We start from the raw sequence: 24234 nt of genomic DNA on the forward strand, positions 1-24234 counted from the left end.
GGCCCACCGACAGGACATGAACTCGCAATCTTGCCGGTTTAGTGTGAGCCATTGTATCTTTTTCGAGAAATTTATGATATTTACGGCTTAGAACTATTCTGTGACCCTCATCATTCATTTGAAAATCTCCATCACCTTGAAAATAAATTTAAAAAAAAAGTGCACCACAATGGTTTTTTTTGTTTGATTTAGTAAACAAGGTGACAAAATCTGGACAAAATCCGGGCTCTTTTCAATGAAATCTGGGCAACCGGGCTAAACTGGACTTTTTCCAAAATTTGTTTTAAATAAAACCAGGCAATCTGGCAATCTGATGAAAGCATGATAGCTCATATTTGTATGAGATATGAAAAATGAGAAATGCGACATAAGACATGAGATATCAGACTTGTGAGGCCTGGGAACTGACACATGAAACCCAAAGCATGAGGCCTTGAGATCTAGTTCTGAGGTAGGAGACATGAAAAATGGGATTGTAGATCTTACACAGAAAACCTGAGACTTGAGGCACACAATCTGAGACATGAAGCCTGAGACCTGAGAAATGAGAAATGAGAAGTTAGACGCTTTAAGTAGGATGTGAGAAGTCTCATTTATTTACTTCACACATCTCACGTCTCACGTCTCATATCTCAAATCTAACATTTCACATATTTTTTTTACGACTTATTCTGACTTCTCATTACTCCCTCTTATTTCGTCATGTTTCACATCTCACTTCTAGCGTCACGCCACCCAAGTTTTCACGTCTCACCAAGCTATGTTAAGTTTTCAAAAAATACTACGATGGACAAGGCGACAAACATTTTCCATTATGTGAGGCAGGTCGAAGATATGGCAGTATTTAAAAGAATGGGTTTTATTTGCGCATTTACAAAATACAGGCCCCGTTCGTTTTTGGCAACATTCGATTTTGGCACATGTGTCAAAATCGAACGGTTTTTAGAAATAACATTACGTTTTAGTTTTCGCTATATCAGGACCAATATAATTTAGACAAACACCATACATATGTACGTTTTTACGTTCTGAACGGGTGATGAAAAAAAAACTCATAAAGTACTCAAAAATGCCAAAAAGGTGAAAATATAAAAAATTTAAAAACAAATACAAACAAAAAACTTAAAAATAACAAAAAACAACTAAAAAATGATAAAGAACGACAAAAACAGCAAATATGACAAAAAATAACAAGCATTATAAACATAACAAAAAAAAATGCAAAATGCATCAAAAACATGACAAAAAATAAGTCAAAAATGACTAAAATAGTCGGAAACTGACTAGAAATAACGTAAATGAAAAAAGGATAAAACCTATTTATTTTGTAAAAATAAGAGAAAAAAATTAAGAAAAAAAACCGTACGATTTTGGCAACACAAAATGTTCCGGCATGTTGCCAAAATTGAACGGGGTCTGTATACTTATTTATATATCTTCACATCTTAAATCAAATAAAAATTTACTTTTTTAAAGAATATATATGATGATTTTTACAATTTGGAACCTTAAATGTGAGTTCTCTCGAAATAAGCCATTTGGCTTTGGAGGATCTTATGATCTTTTCATGATCAACCTTCCTTCTTCATAATCTCTTTCAGGAAAAAAAAGTTTTGAGTCACTAGCGCATATTTTAAGCCGAGCAAGAAGAATTTAATCTTCGTTTTAAAGTCAACCATCAAGATAACACAAATCTCCTTTCAAGACCCTTATTTTTCCCACGATACTTTTTTTAAACGATTCGCATTACCAATTCAGTTTATCGACTATTTGAGAGCGGGTAATCAAGGTTAAATAACAAACGGCACTTCAACAACGACATATCTACGTAGCGTAACGTTGAAATACTGTTGATCAATGCAAACAGTTTTCTAATTCGAATGACGATTTTAAATTCTATAGGGAAGAATGGGCAAACTTGATACCATTTTCTTAAATTTATCATATCTTTTTGGAAAAATTTAGCAACTGGCACCCGTTTATATTTGTTGATAACGTGTAACTTCGAGTTTCTAAACTCCAAAAGTTCAAAATTTAGAACGATACTTGATCTCGTGAACTAGAAGTTTTTTGTGGAAGTAAAAATATTGCGATATTTTTGAAGATTAGGCGGTCTTGATCCTCCATTGAAGGAGACTCGATCCTTTACTCAGGAAGCCCTAATCCTTGGAAAAATATTAATACAAAAACACAAGATATAATGTCAAGTGACTATTCCAGTCAGATTTGTTCTCATTTCACAATTATGAGTGTCAGAAGAAGAAAATTTCATCACTTAGTCTAAACCTTTTTAACATTGCATACATAAAGGCGCTATTTATCTATAATTTAAAGTAAATCAATTTTTTAGACCTCTTTTCAGACAATTGGTTATTAGTAAATTATCTTAACAGCAGACTCGGTAACTCAAAAGAAACAAAAATGTTGTTGATTTGTCAGTACAAAATATTCAATTTCTCCATACAAACTTAAAAGTTCAAATTTACTCATGTAAACCTTTCCTAAAACTTTTTCGAAAAATCATGGATAAGATTTGAACCAGAACGAAGCTGTTGAGACCCCAGCGTTTGAGAAATTCAAAAATGCCTCAAATCGACTCAGTCTATTGTTTAACTCCACTAAGAATGTATTCTAAAGAAATTTATGCTTAAATCACACTGATTTGCACGTTTAAGTTAAAATAATGCAAATATATTGTTGATAACAAATTATCAATTAAGCAGATTTTCGATTTAATCACTGTTCAAATTTTCTTTGCTTGTTAAATTCACGCTCGTTTCTATCGCGTTTATAGTTTCGATTTTAACATGATTTATGAAAAACCAAGATCCAGTATTTTAAAGATTATTGAAATAGTAAAGTGCCTTTGTTCATGGTATTTCCACGGTTAAGTGAATGTTAAATGAGCATTCAATAATGTCTTACAAAGATCAAATGTTCTACATGTTCCAAATGGAGCAAAACAACAATGCTTGAAGCTTTAAAAATTTAACAAATTGATTTTTAGGTTATTCAACTTTGTTTTAAAAATTCGCAAAATGAGACTTGAAGATCTTTTTTCATCACATTAAAATGTTGCTTACATGAAAAAATTATGACAAAAATATTTATTAGAAAATATCAATCATTAGAGTGCAGTATGAACTTCATAATGCCATATTTTCAAAGCAATGGAAAACCTTCATCTTTTTCAGACTTTATTTTTCTAAAATGTTCATTATGGTTTCAATTAATTTCTAGAGTTCGAAAAGGTAGATAAATTCTAGTTGTTCAGCAGCAAATTATCTTTACAGCAAGCTCGGTTCCACATAAGAAATAAAAATGTTGTTGATTTTTCAGAACGACATATTCAATTTTCCCATACAAATCTAAAAGTTCAAATTTACTCATGTAAACGTTACTTTTAAACACTGCAAAAAATCATGGATGAGTTTTGAGCTGTTTCAACCCAAGCGTTTGAGAAATTCTTAATTGACCCCAAATTCGGAAAATGACCCCAAATCGGCTCCGTCTACTAAAACAAAAAGGAACAAAATTAAACTCAAGCAATATAAACTTACCGTAGCTTGGCATCCGTGTACCGCAAGAACTTGTATATCAATCGAAACTCCATCCCACCGTTTCCGGCGGCCAATCCTGCTCCAGGAGCTCCGCTTCCGGCTCCAACTCCCGGAACCGCTCCAATCGTCGCCGCACCACTTCCCGTCATCGGTGGCAACCGGTCCAACCGGATCGTCACATTCACCGACTTGGTCTCACTGTAGTAGATCGTATAGCCCGATGCAGTGCCGCACCATTTCCCGTTCAAATCCGGCAAGCCGTGCTCCCGGATGGTCATGAATCCTTCCGGGCAGGAATCGTGATCCGAGTAGCCCGGATGCTGCTGACCCGCCGCTCCGTGACCCGAGCCCTGTTGGTCATGTCGGAACTGACCCATCATTCGGGCTCCACCTCCACCCCCGTTCAGATCCGGGACGAATTTTCCGATGCTGAAGCGGGCGAAATTGAGCTGCGGCAAAAAGAAGACACACACAAAAAAATAATCCATTAATTCTACCGCATTCCTGATTGAGAGGCGGACGATGTGTATCATAATTATTATCGGCTGTATCATCGTTTATTGGATGACCACTTGATTAAGAAAGTATCGTCGGCGGCGGTGGCGCTCGAAGTATGACGAATGGACCTTCATTGATCAAAATATAATTTCGTGTACTAATTGAAAACAATAAACGAGGTTGGAAAAGCGATTTTTCATACAAGTAAATTTATTTTTTACTCATTACCTAGCGGTGTTCAATTTCACAATGCGAATGCTTTATTTCGTTTAACAAATTGGTTGAAGTCTGGAAAACGAATGGATTCTTGCTCTTAAATATATCTTAAACTCAATTTAGCTATAACTTTTTTTAAAATGCGTTTAAAATCAATTTATTTACAGCATTGGGAAAACAAAACAAATATTAAACCTTTGTACTTTTTTATGCAGAAGTCAAAATTTATTGCAGAAACTTTTATTTTTTGTGATATTTTAAAGTTATGTCAAAATTGTTCAGAATTATCTAAAATAATTTTTACCTATTTCATAAAGTTTGAGGGCACCAAAATTAATGAAAATAAGCTATTTTTTCTCACCTCAGTAAAATGTGTACTGTGGTCTTGTGTTATTCCTCAAAATCCTTTTCAATGTCGAATTGATCACTCAATCAAAAGATTAAGAAACACCAAATAAAATTAAGACAAGAACTGCTTTCTTGAAAAATATTTCATATCAACATAAAATTTGTAAAGATATAAGACGTTTTTATGCTGTCAAAGTTAAACTTGTTTATATACACTACTCTAAATAACAGGTTTACTAAAATGTAAATTGGAATTGACAATTAAAAAAAGTTTCAATTCATGAACGTTATATAGTGTAGTAGCAAGAAACGTCTTGGGCGAGTCATCTTTTTAACATATTTTTAAACTTTTTTCAAACACCTTTTGGGATGAAGTAATTTCACGTTTCTACGGTAAATTCATTTCTTGAACTGAAAATTTTATTTTGCTTCATGGGGAGGATTACACTCCTAAAACCCCCCAGTCGCACGACCTTGCGGTAAACAATAACTTTAAATTCAACGTCAAATACAAGTGAAACGATGAAATTACTTGAATATGTTCTCATAAATTTCTCTAAGATCAACATGCGTCAAAGTTTTGAGGTTCAAAAAAGGTTAGGTAAAGAAGATATAAATTAGTATATGGTAATTTTATTTTAGCTTTTTCGGTCTTGAATGTAGATCAAACGACGGTGGTTTTTGAAATACAAGACGTTTCGACCAGTTTTGTTGGTCTTTTTCAAGGGAATTTGCTGTCTGTTGTTATTTTCGATTTCGTTTTTCGACAAAAACAAAAGAAAGCAAATTCCCTTGAAAAAGACCAACAAAACTGGTCGAAACGCCGGGTATTTCAAAAACCACCGTTGTTTGATCTACATTCAAGACCGAAAAAGCCAAACTAAAATTACCATAGATCTTTCCCGGTCGAAAACATAAACCTAACCCCAATAAATTATTATTCGTGTTTTGCACTGGATTAAGATAACAAATTTGAAACCTCAACAATTTTTAACTAAGAACATCAAACGATTATTATAAAAACAATTTTGGCAAAATATAATGTCACCAATTAAGAATGCCTCATTTCAAAATTTTCATTCAGATTTAAGAACTCTACGAGTACCTTTGTGCCGTCTGCGTGGCAGACACTAAATAATTCTTTGGAAATGTTCTTTACATTTTACATTTTTAAATGACATTCAGCAAACAAAGATACGACATCGATGTCGTTGGTACATAGGCCTGTCATTAGGTGGTTTGATTTATTTCATTGCTGCCTACATTGAATGAACACAAAATCATTTCCACATACAAATCCACACCTGATACTTCTGGAGCAGATACCCACCCATTATAACAAAACTGCTCCCAACCGGAAGCCTTCACAAAAACTCATTCATACGAACACAATCAACCGGCAACAATCACTAAATTCCATTCAATCGCATTAATTGTCGGTTTTCCGGCGTGAAATAATATGCGCTTTGATTTCTCGCATAATTATTTTCGATGTTATTAATTTTAATGAATTGAACATATTTTTCCGACCGATTCCGGGGGAATTAATACAGGTGGAGGTGGATGGAATTATCAGACCTTCATAAATACTGCGTGGACGCGAAAAACATTTGTGCAACTCTCGTTTGCCAGACTCTTTCGGTAGGAAATTGGCAAAATCGTTATAATGAAACCAATCGCCATGGCAGAAATTCCCCGGTGGCGATCCGATTTTCGGTGGCAAAATTCAATTATCGCATTTCGGCATATCGGTATTGAAAATGCAAACTGGTACTTTTCAAGTGAAATGTGTATGAAAAACGATACCTACTCGGTAGATTACTGTTAGTTTTGTGCTTTTTAATGATGACCGTTTCCGGGAAGTTTGGTTGTTTTTTGGAGCAGAATCAGAGGTAATGATAGTCATCGATTGAATTCGTAGTTTCATATTTTTTGTTAAAACATCAATTATGAAAATGTTTCCTTTTCGTTTTATTTCATCATGGTTAGGATTTTTGTGAAGCAGGTCTTGCTGCATTTTCCAATGATTTTGAAAGCCTATATTCAGACATTTTTTTTTTCATTGAAGTTGAAAATACTTTGGAAAAATATGTAAAGCAGCTTGTTTCATAAATGATGTAATATTCAAAATAACGGCAAAAATGTTTGAGCAATCAAAATTCTGACTTTCAATGAAAGTGTAACTGTTTCTGTTTAGTTGTTTTTAATCACTTTGATAGTGGTTAAAAATAACTAAACAGAAACAGTGCTGAAGAAAGAATTTCATTAATATGTCTCTGATTTGAACAATAAATTGTGAATCCCAAGAAACCTTGAAGGGCAAAAGTACGAACTGTGATTGGGGAAAAAATATGAATGATATACAGAATGACAGTTTTTTATTTTTTTCAAATGATCTGGAAACACCAACGCATATTTTTGTTTCTACAAAGACCTGCTAGCGCGAAAAAAAATGCTTAAATACGATGACGTAAACCTGTTGAATATGGACAATTAGTGAAGAACTCCGAATTCGCACAGGTTTTTCGCCCATGTATAGAATTTCTATCAGAACCGTACATAGAAGCTGCTGCTGTAAGCAAAGATCAAAAAATTGTCCTCTCGATTTCAAGCTGAAATGTTGAAATTTGAACGGTCGTACTTTTACCCCACATCATTTGAACTTTTGCCCCAGAGGTGGGGTAAGAGTACGTTTCGATAGTAGTTAAGCATTTTCACTATTGCTATCAAATGCGTAGATGGATTATTTTCGTAATTTTTTAGAAGAGAGATTAAAGTCTAAGGAATCAAATAGGGTTTTTGGTTTTGTGGAAAAAAAACTGCAAAATATTCTAAAAATAGGATAGCACTAAGGTCGTTCTTTTACCCCACCATACTCTATTTTTTTCTTTCGGAACAAATACTATTCAATACAAAAATAACTCGGTTGCACAAAAAGGCGCCTTTGGTAGAAGGTTTTAAGAGGCAGCTAAAGAAACCTTGGAAAAGTTTGCTTCTATTTTTTCTATTTACCAATTTAATTTTGTTTACCCATTGTATCGCGGCGAAGTCTAGCCGCTGAAATCCGCACAGTTGACGAGAACCTTGGCTGGCAGCAAGTGAAGACGCTGGCTCCGGATCGCCAGCAGTGGAGATCTTTTATCTCAGCCCTATGCGCCGGTTAATCGGCGCTGGACCCTTAGGTATTGTATCGCTTTATTGCTAGGAGTTATGTCGCAACCAAACTTGATACACGATTTTCTTGACATTCAATTAAAACATACTCAGAATTTTCAATTCTTCTGTCGTTCTTCTTCAATGATTCAGCAGACCTTCTGACGAAACGACGAGCGTGTGCTGAACGAGATGTGGTGGAGAAGTTCGTAGCGGATTTCATCTATGAACGAGATTGTTGCCAGGTTGCGGTAGGGTTTGGAGGCGCTCAACAAGTGCAACGAGCTGTTCCTGAACGTGCAGAATCGAACGAAATAGGCGATAGCGAAGAACGGTTTGAAACACACCTGGAATTTCAAGCTGATTTTGAGGATCGATTCTGCAGAGCGAAGGGATTTTTGATGTCAAAACTGGAAAGTGGGGAGCATCTACTGAGTTCGACGATCATGCACGCATCGACTTCAGTTTTCATCATTGTCTGCCGAAATTTATCGGGGATGAATCACGATGGATATTGTTCCGCGATTATTTTATCTCGATGATCCACTGCAACGCGGACATACCGATCGTCAACAAGCTGCAGTACCTATTACAGTCACTGGAGGGAGATGCCAAGAAACCATTGGAGTCTGTGGACGTCCAATCCGATAATTATTCATCGACATACAACCTTCCACCTACACAGCATGAGTCCGCAAAAGACCACAACACACTGGTAGATGAATTCCAGCGACACTTAAGGCTCTGGAGAAGTTGGTTGAACCGATCGAGCATTGGGACTCTCCGCTCATCTTCATCCTTACGTACAAGTTGGATTCGGCGACGATTCGTGCACGGGAGCAAGATACTCGACAGAAGGATGAGGTGAAATACGACGAGCTCATCGAGTTTCTTATTCAATAAGTCCGGATGTTGAATTCTGTGGACAGCGATCTCCAGCATTGATCCTCAGGCTCATCGTTTCCAAGGTGGCCGAAAAAATCTCAAAGAAACATGCTCCCACCAAATCTGTTGTGAACGCAGCTACGTCCGAAACTCAATCTAGCACTTCGCCTTGCCACTGTTGTTTGAGAACACATCCGCTTCACCAATGTCCAGTATTTTCAAATCTGTCAAGCTCCCAACGGCGAGAGCTTTGTGACACAACACAGTCTTTGCTGGAATTTCTTCCACGCGAACCACCAGGCAAGATTCTGTAAATCCATGTTCCTGGCAGGATTTTTCAAGCGAAGCTCTGTTTCACGACCAAGTAGCACCACCGGATGAGTTCTCACCCGAGAGATCACAAGCGACACAACGATTCCAGGCCCCAGTGGATTGCTTAGTCCACCAACCGTTCTCTTGGAGACAGTCTCGCTTTTAGTAGTCGACCGATACGGCAGAAAGATCCAAGCTAGAGTTCTACTAGATTATGCAGCGATATCAAATTTTATAACCAGGAAGCTGGTGAATAAACTCGCCACCCGACAAAGCCCCGTTGACATCGCAGTTGCCTCAATAGAAGAGTCAGTCAAGTGTATCAAGCACAAGCTAGCTGCCAAGATCGTATCCAGTAATAGCGACATCATATCTCCCCACATCCCCGATCGATACAACTGCCTGGAAAAAGCCAAAGGTTCCTTTGCATTGGCGGATCCTCAGTTCAACGTTCCAGCAACAATCGACATGATCATCGGTGGAGAATGTTACCATGAATTCCACACAGGCGTACGCCACTCAGTTGGAAATGGTTCACCGTTTTTGGTGGACACCACCGCACCGCAAAAGAGCTTTCTCTCCACCGTTGATCAAACCCAAGAAACGATCCCTGAAGAGTTCCGGCCAAAGGAAATCACCGATGGCAGCCAGAGAATAGAAGTTGAACCCTCCACCACTCAAATCTACGAACAAGGATATGTCGCCTACCATTCCCGGTCGAATGTTCCACAAACTATCCTTGGAGATCACAAAACGTATGCCACACATCGAAACTCCACCAGCGATGCACATCACAGCGATTCAGTTTAACACCACAAACCACACTGCTATCTGCCACATCACCCGGTGCTCAAGGATGCCTAAAAAAAAACACCGTGGTATTCAACGTATCCTGTTAGCCCAACTCAGGGTACGCTGCTCGTCGGTTCCGTCGTTCAACACAATCAGCTGTTCGCCACTCTTCTAAGCGCCGACAAAAGCAACTACGAAGAAGAATACGCTGCCGATGGATCCCGCTACTACATTGTTCCTTTGGCCAAGCAGCCCTCCGTTACCTGTCTGGAGTTAGGTGCACCTCTTCTACCAACGGAATCGTTCGAGATACCCCAACGGTCAAAGCCGCCACTGCATCGTTGGAGAACTGTCGCTGCTAAACGTGCAACTACTTTCCAGATTGGTACAGACGGGCGCAGTTGGAGACGCGTCCCGGATGGGTACATCGCAGCCCGGAGGCATCAAAAGTTAGCACTTTTAGTTAGAAGAAGTTACCAGAAAGCAACATGCAAGAAACCTTGTTTGTTTGCATGCTGTTATCAGTCACTGGAGTCAACGAATCGTTGATTCCGATACCAGTCAGCGTATGGCGCGAGACGAGAGCGACTACGAGAGTAGCAATGGCGATGATCAGGGGACTAAGATAAACGGAGAGTCATCGTCAATGATCAAACAAATTTTGCGGCCAATGATTGAACTTGTGGTAATTTGTTACAATTTGTTAAAGAGAATTAAAAGGTTTAAGTTAAAATGAGAGAAACCTGTGCTCAGAGAGTGCGAAAATGTGCTAATTGTTGCAAATTGTTGCGATTTGTTAGATTTGTTGAGCAGTTGTGGAATTTTGATCATTACCGTTCCAAATGCAAAGAATTCTCTTTCCACTGCAATCCCTCGGCGATGATGGTCAAGATTCCTTCAATCCCGAACCAGCCCAGCTGACCATAAAGAAGAGCAAATTCGAAGATTTTGCTGCTCCGTCGTTGAAACCAAAACATTGTTTGTTTTGGTCCCCACTTGCTCTCTGCAATTCGCGATTGCGAACGACAGAATTGATGATTAATGATGGCAGCTGATGATTGTAAACACAGTACAAACATTGATCAAATTGACATGACACTTATCGAAAATTCAACCATTTTCTGACTATTTTTTTTGTCAAATTTTGCAGGTTAGCAATACCGACTGTAGGGAACCTGCAAAATTTTACAAAAATATGCCCTCTTGGACAAATGTACCTGTTTTGCCCGATTCTATCGTAGAAATTGTCCATTTTTTTGTAAAGTTTTGTGGAACTTTCTAACTGGGATAGTATTTCTTCGAATCGATCGATGCGCGCTCTGTAATCGATATTGCGCACTGTTGAAAACAAAATCGAGTGTCCAGTCAGTATGTTCAGTGGTACAAATGATTACATCATCACACGATAAAGCAAAACTACTCAAGTTAGGTTCGTGGTAACGCAGCAGTGTTGCAAGATATTCTGAGTGATTAGCTCAGAATTTCACACATAGTAATTGAGAACATTAATAAGTGAGGAAATCACATCAATGTAGCAAAGTTAATAGCTATCGCTTATGTAGTATGTGAATATTTTAGCAACGTTCGGCTTGCTCTACCGATCTTCCAAGGCACTGCTACCATGTTGATGTATGTGGCCAATCTCTAAGGACTAATGCTAGAATGCCACTAAAAGACCGAGCAGGTCAGTTAATGACCGATCGAACAGATCAACTCAAACCATGGACTGAGCACTTCGAACAAGTCTTCCAAGTCACGTAAAAAGTGACCCCTCGTGGAAAGGTCGCTGAAACAGACAAAGGTTCTTGTTGTCGATAAACCTTCGTTTGGATTTAACGCAAGTTCCTTCACGTACTGGATGAATAACTAAGTGAAGGGTGCTTTATTGCGAATGCGTTGCAGTTCATGCAGGAAATGAAAATAACTTAGTGACAAATCAATTCCCCCTGCCTGGACGAGATTGAGGCTTTGCCCTGAATTCACTGGGCCTGACTCCTGAAGCGTAGTCGGTAATGCGTTGGTATAGAAAGCTGGAGATGGCGGATTCCAATCCTGTACATGTGTTCAGTAATTGTTTGACATTTTTCTGATGGACTCATCCAATAATAGATACTAGGACTTAAGTTAAAGTCGTTAATAAAAAGAAAAACTACTTGTGAAATTCAGGTGGACATTCGTTTGCACATTTGCAAATTGATCAACAAGAAAGGTGATTGTGTCACATTGAGTGAACAAATCCTTGAAATACATGTATTCCTACTGATTCGAAACTCGTCTTCTTTATTTAGCTTTTCTTTCTTTTGCATGAAAGCTTTGTTTCGAGAAACCTCGATTAATCTTCTTGTTGGTAAAATTACTTTTTGATTAAAATTGATCCCAGCATCTACACTAATCTTCTTAGCGTTACTTCAAAGAAGGATCTGTGAACCGGCACATCTGCAAGTTGGTGAGAGGAGCTCTGCCATTCATTCTGGCCATGCATTTGAGCTTATTTCCTAACTGCCACTTTGTTCCCACCAAATACACTTCCTGATGGGCAGTTGGTCCACCATTTCCATTATTCTTATCGTGCATAATTAAAAACTTCCAACCTGCTCAAAATCCCTTAAGTCCTCTTAGTTTCTTTTTTTCGTTTTTTTTTCTCCTTGCTATTCATTCTCGTTACAAGCAAACCAGCTTCAAAACAGTACAGCTTCATTGAGCATCATCGGAAAACCCCATCTTGGGTGAGCGACGAGAAAACAAGGAACAAAGTACGATATTTATTTTTCAGTTACCTACTGCAATCCGACGATGGGAAAGGAAATTCCGGCACTCTTTGAAAACAAACCCCTCCCCCCCTTTTTGTCTGTGTTCAGTTTTTTCTCAACCTCCGTTGAACTGATTCCATATCGGAAAAAGCAGGTGGCGGTACATCATCAGGTGAAAAGAGGCTTTTTCCACACTCAATCCCTTAAAAGCTTCCGACAAACGAAAGAAATTACAGTGTGGCAGCTTTTTTCTTGGTAGGAATTCCGCATTCCCACCCTTTTATAAGCAACACAAAAAAAATGAAAGCAGTATTTTCTGCAGTTAAGAGAGAAAAAATTCGAAAACCAAAAATCCTTTTCCTACTTTGCTTGAAAGCGGAATCACAGTGAGAATGAGGTGGAATAAAAAAAAAGCTGCTGTTGTCCATGATTTTTTCCTTTTCCGTTTGAAAACAGAAAAAAAACAAAATTATTCGGCATCCAGCAGAAAGGGAAAAAAGGACCAGAGGAAAGTGGGAAATTGCGAATGGAACAACACACCGGTGAGGTATAAATTTTAATCACTCGGTGTAAGCGCGTCTCGGTGCCATAGAAAAAAAGCAAGAGGGAAAAACCTTGAACAAACAAACCTATTAAAGCGCAGACAGCGGAGAGTAATTGCGGGTAGCTTAAATTTTGTAAATAAATGAAGTGATGTTTGGAGGGATCTTTGCAAAAACCTAAAACCTTTTTTTTCTGATTAGGTGTGAAACGTTGGAAAAATTAAAAGCCAATTTTCTTCAGGATTAGAGTCATGTTTAGAACTATCTTGAGGAGTGAAAATTGAATAGTGTTTACATCTATATATATAAAAAGCAATTTCTGTATGTTTGTTTGTTTGTTTGTTTGTTTGTTTGTTTGTTTGTTTGTTTGTTTGTTTGTTTGTTTGTTTGTTTGTTTGTTTGTTTGTTTGTTTGTTTGTTTGTTTGTTTGTTTGTTTGTTTGTCCTCTATAGATTCAGCCGTCTTAAGAGCTAGAGAGCTGAAATTTGGCATGGATGCTCATTATGACCAGGAATGATGAAAAATGTTTTTAGATTTTCGGATGAACCCTTCTGAAGGGGGTCGTCCATAGAAGACAAATATTGTTTTCGCGATATTGACGTTACTTTTTGTCGGATCGTGCTGACAATTTGCACATGAGTGTTTTGAATAACGAGCGATCGATTTCGGGTGTCAAATTTTGTGTAAGGGGTCAGCCAAAGGGGTCGTCCATATTAACTGTTCGCTGTTTTTGCGATATTGACGTTATTATACATCGTATTCATATGAAAATTGGTACATGATAGCTTTCAGTGACGTGCAATCGATTTGAGGTATCAAACTCAGTGTAAGGGGCCGGCAGAAGGGGTCGCCCATATTAAATTTTCAGTATCTTAGTGGAATTGATGTTTTTATACATCAGATTGGGATGAAAATTTGCACATAAGAGTTATTAGGGACAAACAACTGATTTCACTTATCCAAACTAAAATCAGGTATCGGCCAAAGGGGTCGTCCATATTTACTATTCACTGTTGATGCGATATTGTCGTTATTATACATAGGATTCAGACGCAAATTGGTACACGAGAGTTTTGAGAGATGAGCAATGGATTCCAGGTATTAAATACAGTGTAAAGGGCTGGCAAAGAGGGTCGTCCATATAAATCATTCAATATTTTTGCATTATCGTCGTTATTATACATCGGATTGGGGTGAAAATTTGCACACGGTAGTTTTCAAGGACGGGCAATCGATTGCAGATGTCAAATGTTTGGCCAGAGGTCGACGAAAGGATTCGTCCATATAAATTAAAAAAATAATTTTTCACACGTAGTTTTTTGCACGGTCAATTGACTACTTATTTCAAATTCATTAGCAGATGACAGACAAAGTGATTATACAATATTTTTGCAATTATTACTTAACAATGAATTCAGAAGTGCATCTGGAAAATGCTTGGCATTAGACTTTCATACAAACTGTTCATGACATATTCCAAAATGAAAGCGAAACGGAGTTCGTATGGGATCAGCTAGTAATAAATAAGTTTAAAAATGCTTTTTTGAATGTGCTTTATTCGATTTGTTCCTGATTGTTTTAAATTTACATCTCCAAAACAAAATGAACGACCCACTTTTTTATTTTTTAGTAAACTGATTTTTATAATGGCTGTGTTTAACAAAAAAGGCATCTTTAAATGAGTACTGTAATTCGGGGTTAGATTGAACACTTATTCCAATATTTTTCGATTATATTTTTTGTTAATGTGACATGGTTTATATTTTTAAAACCAGTACTGGACTCCTATGAACGTAAAACATGGTAGCAGAAATTTACTAGACAACTTTAAAAATCAATGTTGCGGAATAAATCACCTACACAAAAAATACACATTAAAAAATCATGAGTTATAATTGAATTACACAATAATTTACCTAACATTGTACTTACCTTGAAAACACCAACAATACTTTACCTGAAATTGTACTTACCTTGCAAAAAAATAGATACTCACCTGAACATACACTTACCTTGCTACGAAACGTCAACATGCCATAAAAACACACGAAACCACTACACTGAAAGACACGAAACTGAAAAGTAAAATCGAAACAGTACACGAGGCACAGTTTTGTAAAGTGGACAGAAAGGCAAAGGACGGAACAAAGTGCGATTTGTGGTTCGCGAATAAAACCACTTCCCATTTCCTGTAAAAGAGGTAAGAAATTCAGTTTAATATAGTCGGTCAAACCGAACAGAAGTGGCTTTCTATTATCTCGGTCCGAAACATTTTGGTGCCGAAACCCGGGATAATAGTTGCACAACGAAAGTCTGCCACCACGTGGGACTAATTTCATCGCAATTTGTCGCTCCAGGAAATTTATCCGGTCCAGCAGCCGATATTCACGGATTACCATCCGGCCCAGCAGCCTATCGTTCCACTGGCCACGATCCGGTCCAGCAGCCGAGAATTAAAAGGCCTTTGCGATTTTAGTCGCCGTCATCATCACCATATTCAGCACTGCTGAAGTGCGAAACATCGTGCGGTCATCGTCATCGTCGTCAGCATAGCTGATTAGCTAACATTCGGCAGTCGTCATCGATATCATCACCGTAAGTTTGCTGACTTGCTAACATCACCGTCATCATCGTCAGCATCGCTGTTAGGCTAACAGTATCCACATTGGAAAGACCGTGTGCATTCTCGACGTGCATCTAAAAGTGAGGTTAGAGTAAGGTGGTTCATCACATGCAGGTACGTGACACTTATTTTACGAAGCAATCTAAGCAACAATGACGCCACCCAAGAAAACGAGTAGCAAACTAGCCAAATTAAAAACTCTCTACCGTCGGCGGAGTAATATTTTGGGTTCCGCTAATTTAATTAAAACGTTTAACGACTCGTTTGATCCGAATAAATCTGATCAGTTGCCAATTCGCATTTTGCGCTTAGATGCGTTGTGGCACGAATTTGAAGAAACGCAGGAGGAAATAGAAGTTCTTGAGGATGCTGGGGAAGAATTCCTGCCAGAAAGAAAGGATTTTCAAGATATGTACTACGAATTAAAAGCCTCGTTACAAAGCAAAATTCCTGCCCAACCACCCTCACCTCCCACTGTTCCCATTCAACAATCAGCTGTTCCCATTTCTTCAAGCGTCCGTTTACCGGAAATAAAATTAACGGAGTTTTCCGGCAATCTCGATGATTGGGTATCCTTTCGCGATCTTTACGTCTCGCTTATTCATTCGAGTGTGCAATTATCAGCGGTACAAAAAATGCACTATTTAAGAGCTACAATTTCTGGCGAAGCTGCTCGAATTATTTCTGCGCTTGAGATCACCTCCAACAATTATTTGGTAGCGTGGAATCTATTGAAAGAACGTTATGAGAAACCTAACCTGTTGATCAAGAGACACATGTCTTCCTTACTTTCCGTTCCTTCTTTGAAAAAGGAGTCTGCGCAGGGGCTTGCAGATCTTGCGGACGAATTTGATCGCCATGTATCACTGCTGGATAAACTCGAAAGTGCTGAGAACCACTGGAATTCTTTTCTTATCGAACGATTGAGCCAATGTCTTGATGCTGCAACACTTCGCGAGTGGGAAACATTTATATCAGCCTTTGACGACTACCCTAAATACCATCAACTTCTCGAGTTTATCCACAGAAGATCTCGAATAGTACAAACCCTTAAGCTCTCCCAATCGGCAACCACCCAATCCGAGAATAAGCAAACGAAATCCAGATCAGTTGTGTCACATGTCGTCTCTGATAATGCGCCCAGGTGTGCCTGTTGTAAGCAAGCGCATTTTCTGTTCCAGTGTGAACAATTTCGTGCACTCTCTCCTCAACTTCGATTTGAACTTGTCAAAAAGAATGGCCTTTGCATAAACTGTTTGAAGGGAACACATCAAGCCAGAAATTGCTCCAGCGGATCCTGTAAAAGTTGTTCGAAGAGGCATCACTCGTTGTTACACCTGCCTCCACTTCCGTCGGCTCCTGGTTCACAACCAGCAGCAACCTCTAATCGATTTGTGCCAGCTCACAATTCCGCTGAAGCAACTTCGTCGCATTCGTGCCAAATGTCGCATCTCGTATCGAATATTGCCGAAAGCAACCTGTCCGAACAAAATTCGTCTGCCTTACCACCTGATCCGTCGTTTCCGTTATCGTCGCGTGTCGATCCTTTCCCAACGCCGTCGGTTGTTTCCGTTGATAATCCTCCAATCACCGCCTGTCAAAGTGCGGAAGTCAACACCCAACTACAGCAGTCAATCGTGATCTTGTCAACAGCAGTGATAAAAGTGAAAGATGCAGACAATAAATACGTTTTTGCCAGAGCATTGCTCGATAGTGGTTCTCAACCCAGCTTTATTTCGGAAGCCCTCTGTCAGAAATTACGTTTGAAGCGGAACAAACTCAATTCGCCAGTTAGTGGAATTGGACAATCCATCGTCAACGTTCGCTATGGTGTTACGTTAGCCATTGCCTCACGTTTTGAAACTTTCGCTACTCAATTAGACTGCCTCGTACTGCCAAAGCTTACCGTCTCGCTACCCAGCCATCACATTGACGTTTCTCGCTGGAGGATTCCAAAGCATCTACCGCTTGCAGATCCGCAGTTCAACATAAGCCAAGGTGTTGATATCATCATTGGAGCTGCTCTGTTCTTCGACCTTCTTCAACACGAGCAATTTTCCCTTGGTTCCGAGTTTCCGACGCTACAGAAAACGGTCCTCGGATACATCGTTTGTGGTACATTGAAGCAGCCAAATGCAGAGCATAGAGAACTACAAGCATGCCACATCTGCGTTGACGATAGCCTCGATACTCAACTTCAGAGGTTTTGGGAGGTTGAAAACTTCGATGACGGTAAAGCTCTTACTCCTGACGAACAACACTGCGAAGATCACTTCAAAACTACCGTTTCCCGTGACGATACAGGTCGTTATATCGTTCGCCTTCCACTCAAGGAAGAGAAGGTCTCGATGCTTGGCGATTCATACACCGCTGCTCTTCGAAGATTCCAGCAAATGGAAAAGAGATTCGCCATCAACCAAGATTTGCACCGCAGCTATACAGCTTTCATGACAGAGTACGAGAGTTTGGGTCACATGGAGTTGATTCGCGTCGCGCCGCGTAACCCACAGTTTTTCCTTCCTCACCATGCCATCCAGCGTCCAGAAAGTACGACCACCAAAACACGAGTGGTATTCGACGGTTCCTGTCGTGGAGCAGCCGCTCTGTCCCTCAACGAAGCTCTCTACGTCGGACCAACAGTTCAGCCAGCGCTTTTCTCTACTGTCGTTAATTTTCGCCTGCCATTGTTCGCCATTACTGCCGATGCCGAAAAAATGTTCCGGCAGATTTGGGTCCACCCTGATGACCGAAAATTCCAACAAATCCTCTGGCGGAAACGCCCAACTGATCCAATCAGCACCTACCAGTTGAAAACGGTGACTTATGGTCTTGCAAGTTCCCCGTTCCATGCTGCGCGTGTGCTTAACCAGCTCGCTATCGATGAGGGAAGTCGATATCCTCTTGCCGTACCAGTGATTCAAATGGGCACATACGTAGACGACATAATTTCTGGACACGACGACCACGACACGATGGTAGAAACCTGCAAGCAACTAATGGAAATGTTGAAGTCGGCTGGATTTGTTCTGCGAAAATGGGCGTCAAACTACAAAACAGTTCTCAGCGGCGTTCCGGAAGAGTTCTGGGAGACATCCACAGAACTAGAGCTCGATCGTTCTCAAGCAGTCAAAACCTTGGGTTTGTTATGGTTTCCCCAGGAGGATGTCTTCAAGTTCAAGATTCCTGCTCTCTCAGAACTTGAAATTGTTACCAAGCGCATTGTGGTTTCAGAGATGTCTCAGCTGTTTGACCCCCTTGGACTTCTGGGGCCTGTAGTCGTCAACGCGAAGATGTTCGTTCAAACCCTCTGGGAGGCTGATCTATCGTGGGATTCTGAGCTTGCAGAAGAGTCGGCACTATGGTGGAGGAAATATCGTAGCGACATTAAGGAGCTGTTATCGTTACAAATCCCCCGAAGAGTTTTGCGGAACACACTACAACAATACACGATCCACTGCTTTTGCGATGCATCGCAGAAAGGTTACGGTTGCTGCATCTATATTGTATCAGCTGACGAACAAGGCCAACTACACTCGCATCTTCTCACATCAAAATCTCGTGTCGCTCCGCTTCGTGGTCAATCCATTCCTCGCTTGGAGCTGTGCGCAGCTCTTCTTGGCAGCCAATTAGTTCACAATCTGCTAACGAATACCAGAATTATCGGATCAGTAACGTTTTGGACGGATTCAACAGTCGTTCTTCACTGGATCAATTCCCGATCCAACTGTTGGAAGGTGTTCGTCTCCAATCGAGTTGCAGAGATTCAACGTCTAACGAAGGGTTCCAAATGGAGGCACATATCGACGGAATTAAACCCTGCCGACCGTATTTCTCGAGGGATGCTCGCAAGCCAGATCCTGCACGATAAGCTGTGGTGGCATGGTCCAGATTTTCTTTCCTCCCCCGTTGAAACATGGCCGGATGGCGTTGTATCGATACCATTTAAACCAGAACTGGAGGTGGAAATGCGTCCAATGTTTTCTCTTCACGCAATAGAAGAAAACTGCAACATCTTCAATCAGTTTTCGGAGCTAGCGAAGTTACTACGAGTCGTTTCCTACTGTTATCGCTTTCGAAAAAACTGCAAACTTCAAGAAAATGAGCGTATACCATCATCATTGTCGCCTGAAGAAGTAGACATTACGCTCAAGTCCCTCATTCGAATCGCACAGCATCAAGAATTTCCCACGGAAGTCCGTTTGCATAGCTACACCAAGTCTGGTCATGCTGTCTCACTCGCCTCGAAATCGCCACTCAAAAATCTGAATATTATGATGGACGAATTCGGACTTCTTCGGATCGACGGACGTTTGAAAAATTTGAATGCACCTTTCGATACCCGCCATCCAATTTTGTTGCCAGCAAATCATCAACTGAGCTTGTTGATTGCTAGATCGATTCATCTGCAGACACTTCATGGAGGACCTTCACTTCTCCTTGCAACAATCCGCCAACGTTTTTGGCCACTACGGGGTAGAGAGTTAGCTCGGAAGATTGTACGCCAGTGCGTAATCTGCTTCAGGTGCAATCCCACAACTACAAACCAAATCATGGCACCGCTACCATCAGTACGCCTAAAGCCAGCCCGAGCTTTTACCTATTCAGGAATGGACTACTGTGGGCCGTTTTTCGTTCGCCCGCTGTTTGGGAAAGGTGCGTCGGTTAAAGTTTACGTTGCGTTGTTCGTCTGCTTGGTGGTGAAGGCCGTGCACCTCGAAGTCGTCGCTGACTTGTCGACCGTCGCGTGCATCAACGCCGTCAAACGTTTTGTCGCCAGTCGTGGCCGCGTTCTCGAATTACACTGCGACAATGCAACCGCTTTCGTCGGGGCGGATCGCGAATTGCGTCGACTTCGGAAGGAGTTCCAGCAACAATTCAAGTCAAAGGAATGGGGCGAATTCTGCACAGGACACGGCATCATCTTTCGCTTTATCCCAGCCCGCTCACCACATTTTGGGGGCCTCTGGGAAGCCGGAGTGAAGTCCTTTAAGTATCATTTTCGCCGCATAATGGGACAAAAGGCTTTCTCAATGGACCAACTCCTGACCATCGTTGCACAGATTGAATCTATATTAAACTCTCGCCCACTCATTCCTTTAACCGATACTCCCGACGACCTCTCATCACTTACTCCTGGTCACTTCCTCATTGGAGAGCCTCTTGTCTCTATTCCCGAGCCCGACCTTCTTCATCTGTCGCCTAACCGCATCACCCGTTTGCAGGACATGCAACGTTCGGTCCAGGATCTTTGGCGCTCTTGGTCGAGGGACTACGTTAGCCAACTACATCAGCGCAGTAAGTGGAGGCGACCAACTTCGGACGTTAAGCAAGGTCAACTGGTGCTTCTAAAGCTCGACAACTACCCTCCGCTTCAATGGCCTCTCGGTCGTGTCATCCAAACCGTCACCGGTTCCGACGGACGAGTACGCGTTGTGGTGGTCAAAACGGCGTCTGGCGAATACAAGCGAGCGATCACGGAGGTCGCAGTTTTACCAATCGAGTCCAACGAAGGCGAGGGTTCATCAGCATCATCATCTAACGACGAGGTGGTCGGTTGAAACGGTCGGTTTCAACGGCGGCCGGCATGTTGCGGAATAAATCACCTACACAAAAAATACACATTAAAAAATCATGAGTTATAATTGAATTACACAATAATTTACCTAACATTGTACTTACCTTGAAAACACCAACAATACTTTACCTGAAATTGTACTTACCTTGCAAAAAAATAGATACTCACCTGAACATACACTTACCTTGCTACGAAACGTCAACATGCCATAAAAACACACGAAACCACTACACTGAAAGACACGAAACTGAAAAGTAAAATCGAAACAGTACACGAGGCACAGTTTTGTAAAGTGGACAGAAAGGCAAAGGACGGAACAAAGTGCGATTTGTGGTTCGCGAATAAAACCACTTCCCATTTCCTGTAAAAGAGGTAAGAAATTCAGTTTAATATAGTCGGTCAAACCGAACAGAAGTGGCTTTCTATTATCTCGGTCCGAAACAATCAATATCGTCTTTGTTTAGATTTTGATGCTTTGGGGTAACATCATCAGTCTCTGTTTTGACAGTTTTAACGACTTGATCAAGAAATAAAGGATACAAAACACCTTCAAAATATTTACAAATGGTAGTTTATCAATTGCTAAGGTAGTTCGGAACCAACTCAATCAATGTAAAATTAAGCATGAAAATCCACAAAATTGAACACAACACTTTCGGTAGATCAAAGATACTAAATTTGTAACTTTTGGTACAGTAACTTCTGAGATATACAATGATGAATTTCGGTGTTTCTTAGTTTAGATTTCTTCGCGGTCCAAAAAAAAACTTCATCGCGGTCTTAATCTTTTATGGTCGAAAAACAAATAAAATCGAAAGATGGACAATGATGATGCATCAATTAAGGGGCTAAATTTTTAAACATCTATATCTGAATATATAAAAATGGATTTCTGTCTGTCTGTCTGTCTGTCTGTCTGTCTGTCTGTCTGTCTGTCTGTCTGTCTGTCTGTCTGTCTGTCTGTCTGTCTGTCTGTCTGTCTGTCTGTCTGTCTGTGTGTTCCCTATAGACTCGAAAGCTACTGAACCGATTTGCGCGAAACTTAGCAGATAGGAGTATTGGAGACTGGGAAAAGTTCTCTTTGGGTTTGGGACTCCTCCCTATCCCTGGAAGGGGGGAATAGGTCTCTGAAATAAATTTAATAAGTTTTCATAACTCGAGAACTGATCATGTAAATGGAACGAAATTTAGCATGGGAGTGTATTTCGGTACGAGGAATGTTCCTAAAGTTTTTTGATACCCCTTCCTCCTTCCAATGGGGAAATAAGAAGCGGGGAGAGGGACTCCCATACAATTTTTCGCGCAACTCGAGAACTAATCAAGCAAATGGAACCAAATTTGGCGTGCGAGGGTATATGGGTTGGAAAATATTTAAAAGATGGTTTGAGACTTCTCTCACCTTCCAATGTGGAGATAGAAAAGGACGAGGGGCCTCCCATACAATTTTTTCAAAATCCGAGAACTAATCAAACAAATGGTACCAAATTTGACATGGGTGGTTATTTGGGTAAGGGAAATGTTTCTATGATTATTTGGGAATCCACCCCCATGGCTTGGGGAGACCCAAAGGGGGGAGGGGGTCTTCCATACAATTTAATGCTTTATTCGGTAACTAATGATGCAAATGGATTCAAATTTCACATTGGAAGATATAGGGTTACGAGACAAGTTTTTACGATGTCCCATACAGTTTTATGCACTCGAGAATTAATCGATCAATAAAAAAGCAAATTTATCATGAAAGTATATTCGAGTACGAGTAATGTTTTTGTTATGTTTCGAGATCCCTCCCTCTCTTCAACCGGAAGTGGGAAGAAGGAGGGAGATTTTTATACAATATTTTCGGATCACTGGGGAACTTATTATTCAAATTTAATAGCAGAGGGTATTTCAGTAGAATTTTGTTTCCTTGATTATTTAAGGCTTCTTCCTCCTTTCACTGATTCGATATGAAAAAAGGGAAGGGAAGCTCCTATACAATTTTTTTTAATAACTCGGGTGCGTATCTAGCAGGTGGTAGCAAATTGGAGAGAGTATTTAAATACAAGAAATATTTCTAAGATGATTTGGTTCCCATCACGGTGTAGGAAAGAGAAGAACCGAATACGTTCGTTTTGATAAATTGAAAAGCTCGTAAAATGAATTTTACCTACATAATTTCACAGGGGAGATTAAAAGGTAAGAGAAATGATTCTACGGTTTTAAAAAAAACCCTTTTCACCTTTCAAAAAGGGAGTTCCGCAAATTTTTTTTGATTAACTTGAAAAAAAGTATTCTAGTACCTAAAATAATTATATTTTAGAAACCATCTAATCGCATAATTTTTAGAACTTTTCAAGCGATAGAATTCATTTTTTTACAAGAGAGGTTTTTTTGATTCAAGAACTCTCCTTATGGGCTTGTGATATAGCTCAGTTGGCAAGTCAGTTGCTTCCTGAGCCGATGCCCTTGAGTTCGAGCCCAAGAGTAATCATCGATAACAGTTGTACCAGATAAGTTTTTCAATGACTGTCCGCCAAATTCATGGTTGATATAAGTCACTAACTCTCCTTCTTTCTGAGGAGAAACGAGAAGAAAGCGATCATTGTAAGGTTATCGAAAATTCATTTACAATGAAATTATTTTCACAAAATTTATTAATTTTAAGATGGTGAAGCAAAGCACACCGGGTCAACTAGTTACTCATAAAAAAATAAATTTTCCTTTATTCAATTCCCCCCCCCCAAAGTTACTCCGGGGATCAATGTTAAACCGTTTTCCAATTTTAGCTTTGGTGGTCAGCACAACTTTGTTAGAGCTATATCATCAATCCTCATAAAAAACTAAACTGCATTTTTTTACATCATCAGAACCCTAAAAAAACTGGCTATTTGGCCCTGTTCTAGAAGCGTCATAACGATTAATTTTTAATCTTCGATGAAATAATTATGCTGTTAATTTTGATCACCAAAACTTTCATAAAGCTTTCACAAATCATATT

The 24234-nt window shown here is 39.8% G+C and overlaps 2 protein-coding genes across 4 annotated transcripts in view; one reads left to right on the plus strand and one right to left on the minus strand.

Annotated features, from left to right (window-relative positions):
- The window catches only part of LOC129740978 (uncharacterized), a 284659-nt gene that overhangs the window by 67404 nt on the left and 193021 nt on the right, over positions 1-24234 (minus strand). For both annotated transcript variants that reach the window (XM_055732644.1, XM_055732643.1), the window contains exon 4: positions 3561-4009. In XM_055732644.1, coding sequence (XP_055588619.1) covers positions 3561-4009 — 449 coding nt within the window. The remainder of the gene's footprint in view (positions 1-3560; positions 4010-24234) is intronic.
- Positions 14905-21643, plus strand: LOC129740979 (uncharacterized). Of its 2 annotated transcripts, none has more exons than XR_008736407.1 (3): positions 14905-15256; positions 15414-15651; positions 20902-21643. XR_008736407.1 is itself a non-coding variant. In XM_055732645.1 (3 exons), the coding sequence occupies exons 2-3, from the start codon at positions 15788-15790 to the stop codon at positions 21235-21237; spliced, it is 342 nt and encodes a 113-aa protein (XP_055588620.1). In that variant the 5' UTR covers positions 14905-15256; positions 15414-15787; the 3' UTR covers positions 21238-21643. The 2 variants fall into 2 exon arrangements, 1 of the variants encoding a protein (XP_055588620.1); XM_055732645.1 differs by having other exon boundaries at positions 15414-15793.

This window comes from Uranotaenia lowii, chromosome 2 (genome assembly GCF_029784155.1).
Source record: "Uranotaenia lowii strain MFRU-FL chromosome 2, ASM2978415v1, whole genome shotgun sequence".
In the NCBI taxonomy this organism is placed as follows: Eukaryota; Metazoa; Arthropoda; class Insecta; order Diptera; family Culicidae; genus Uranotaenia; species Uranotaenia lowii.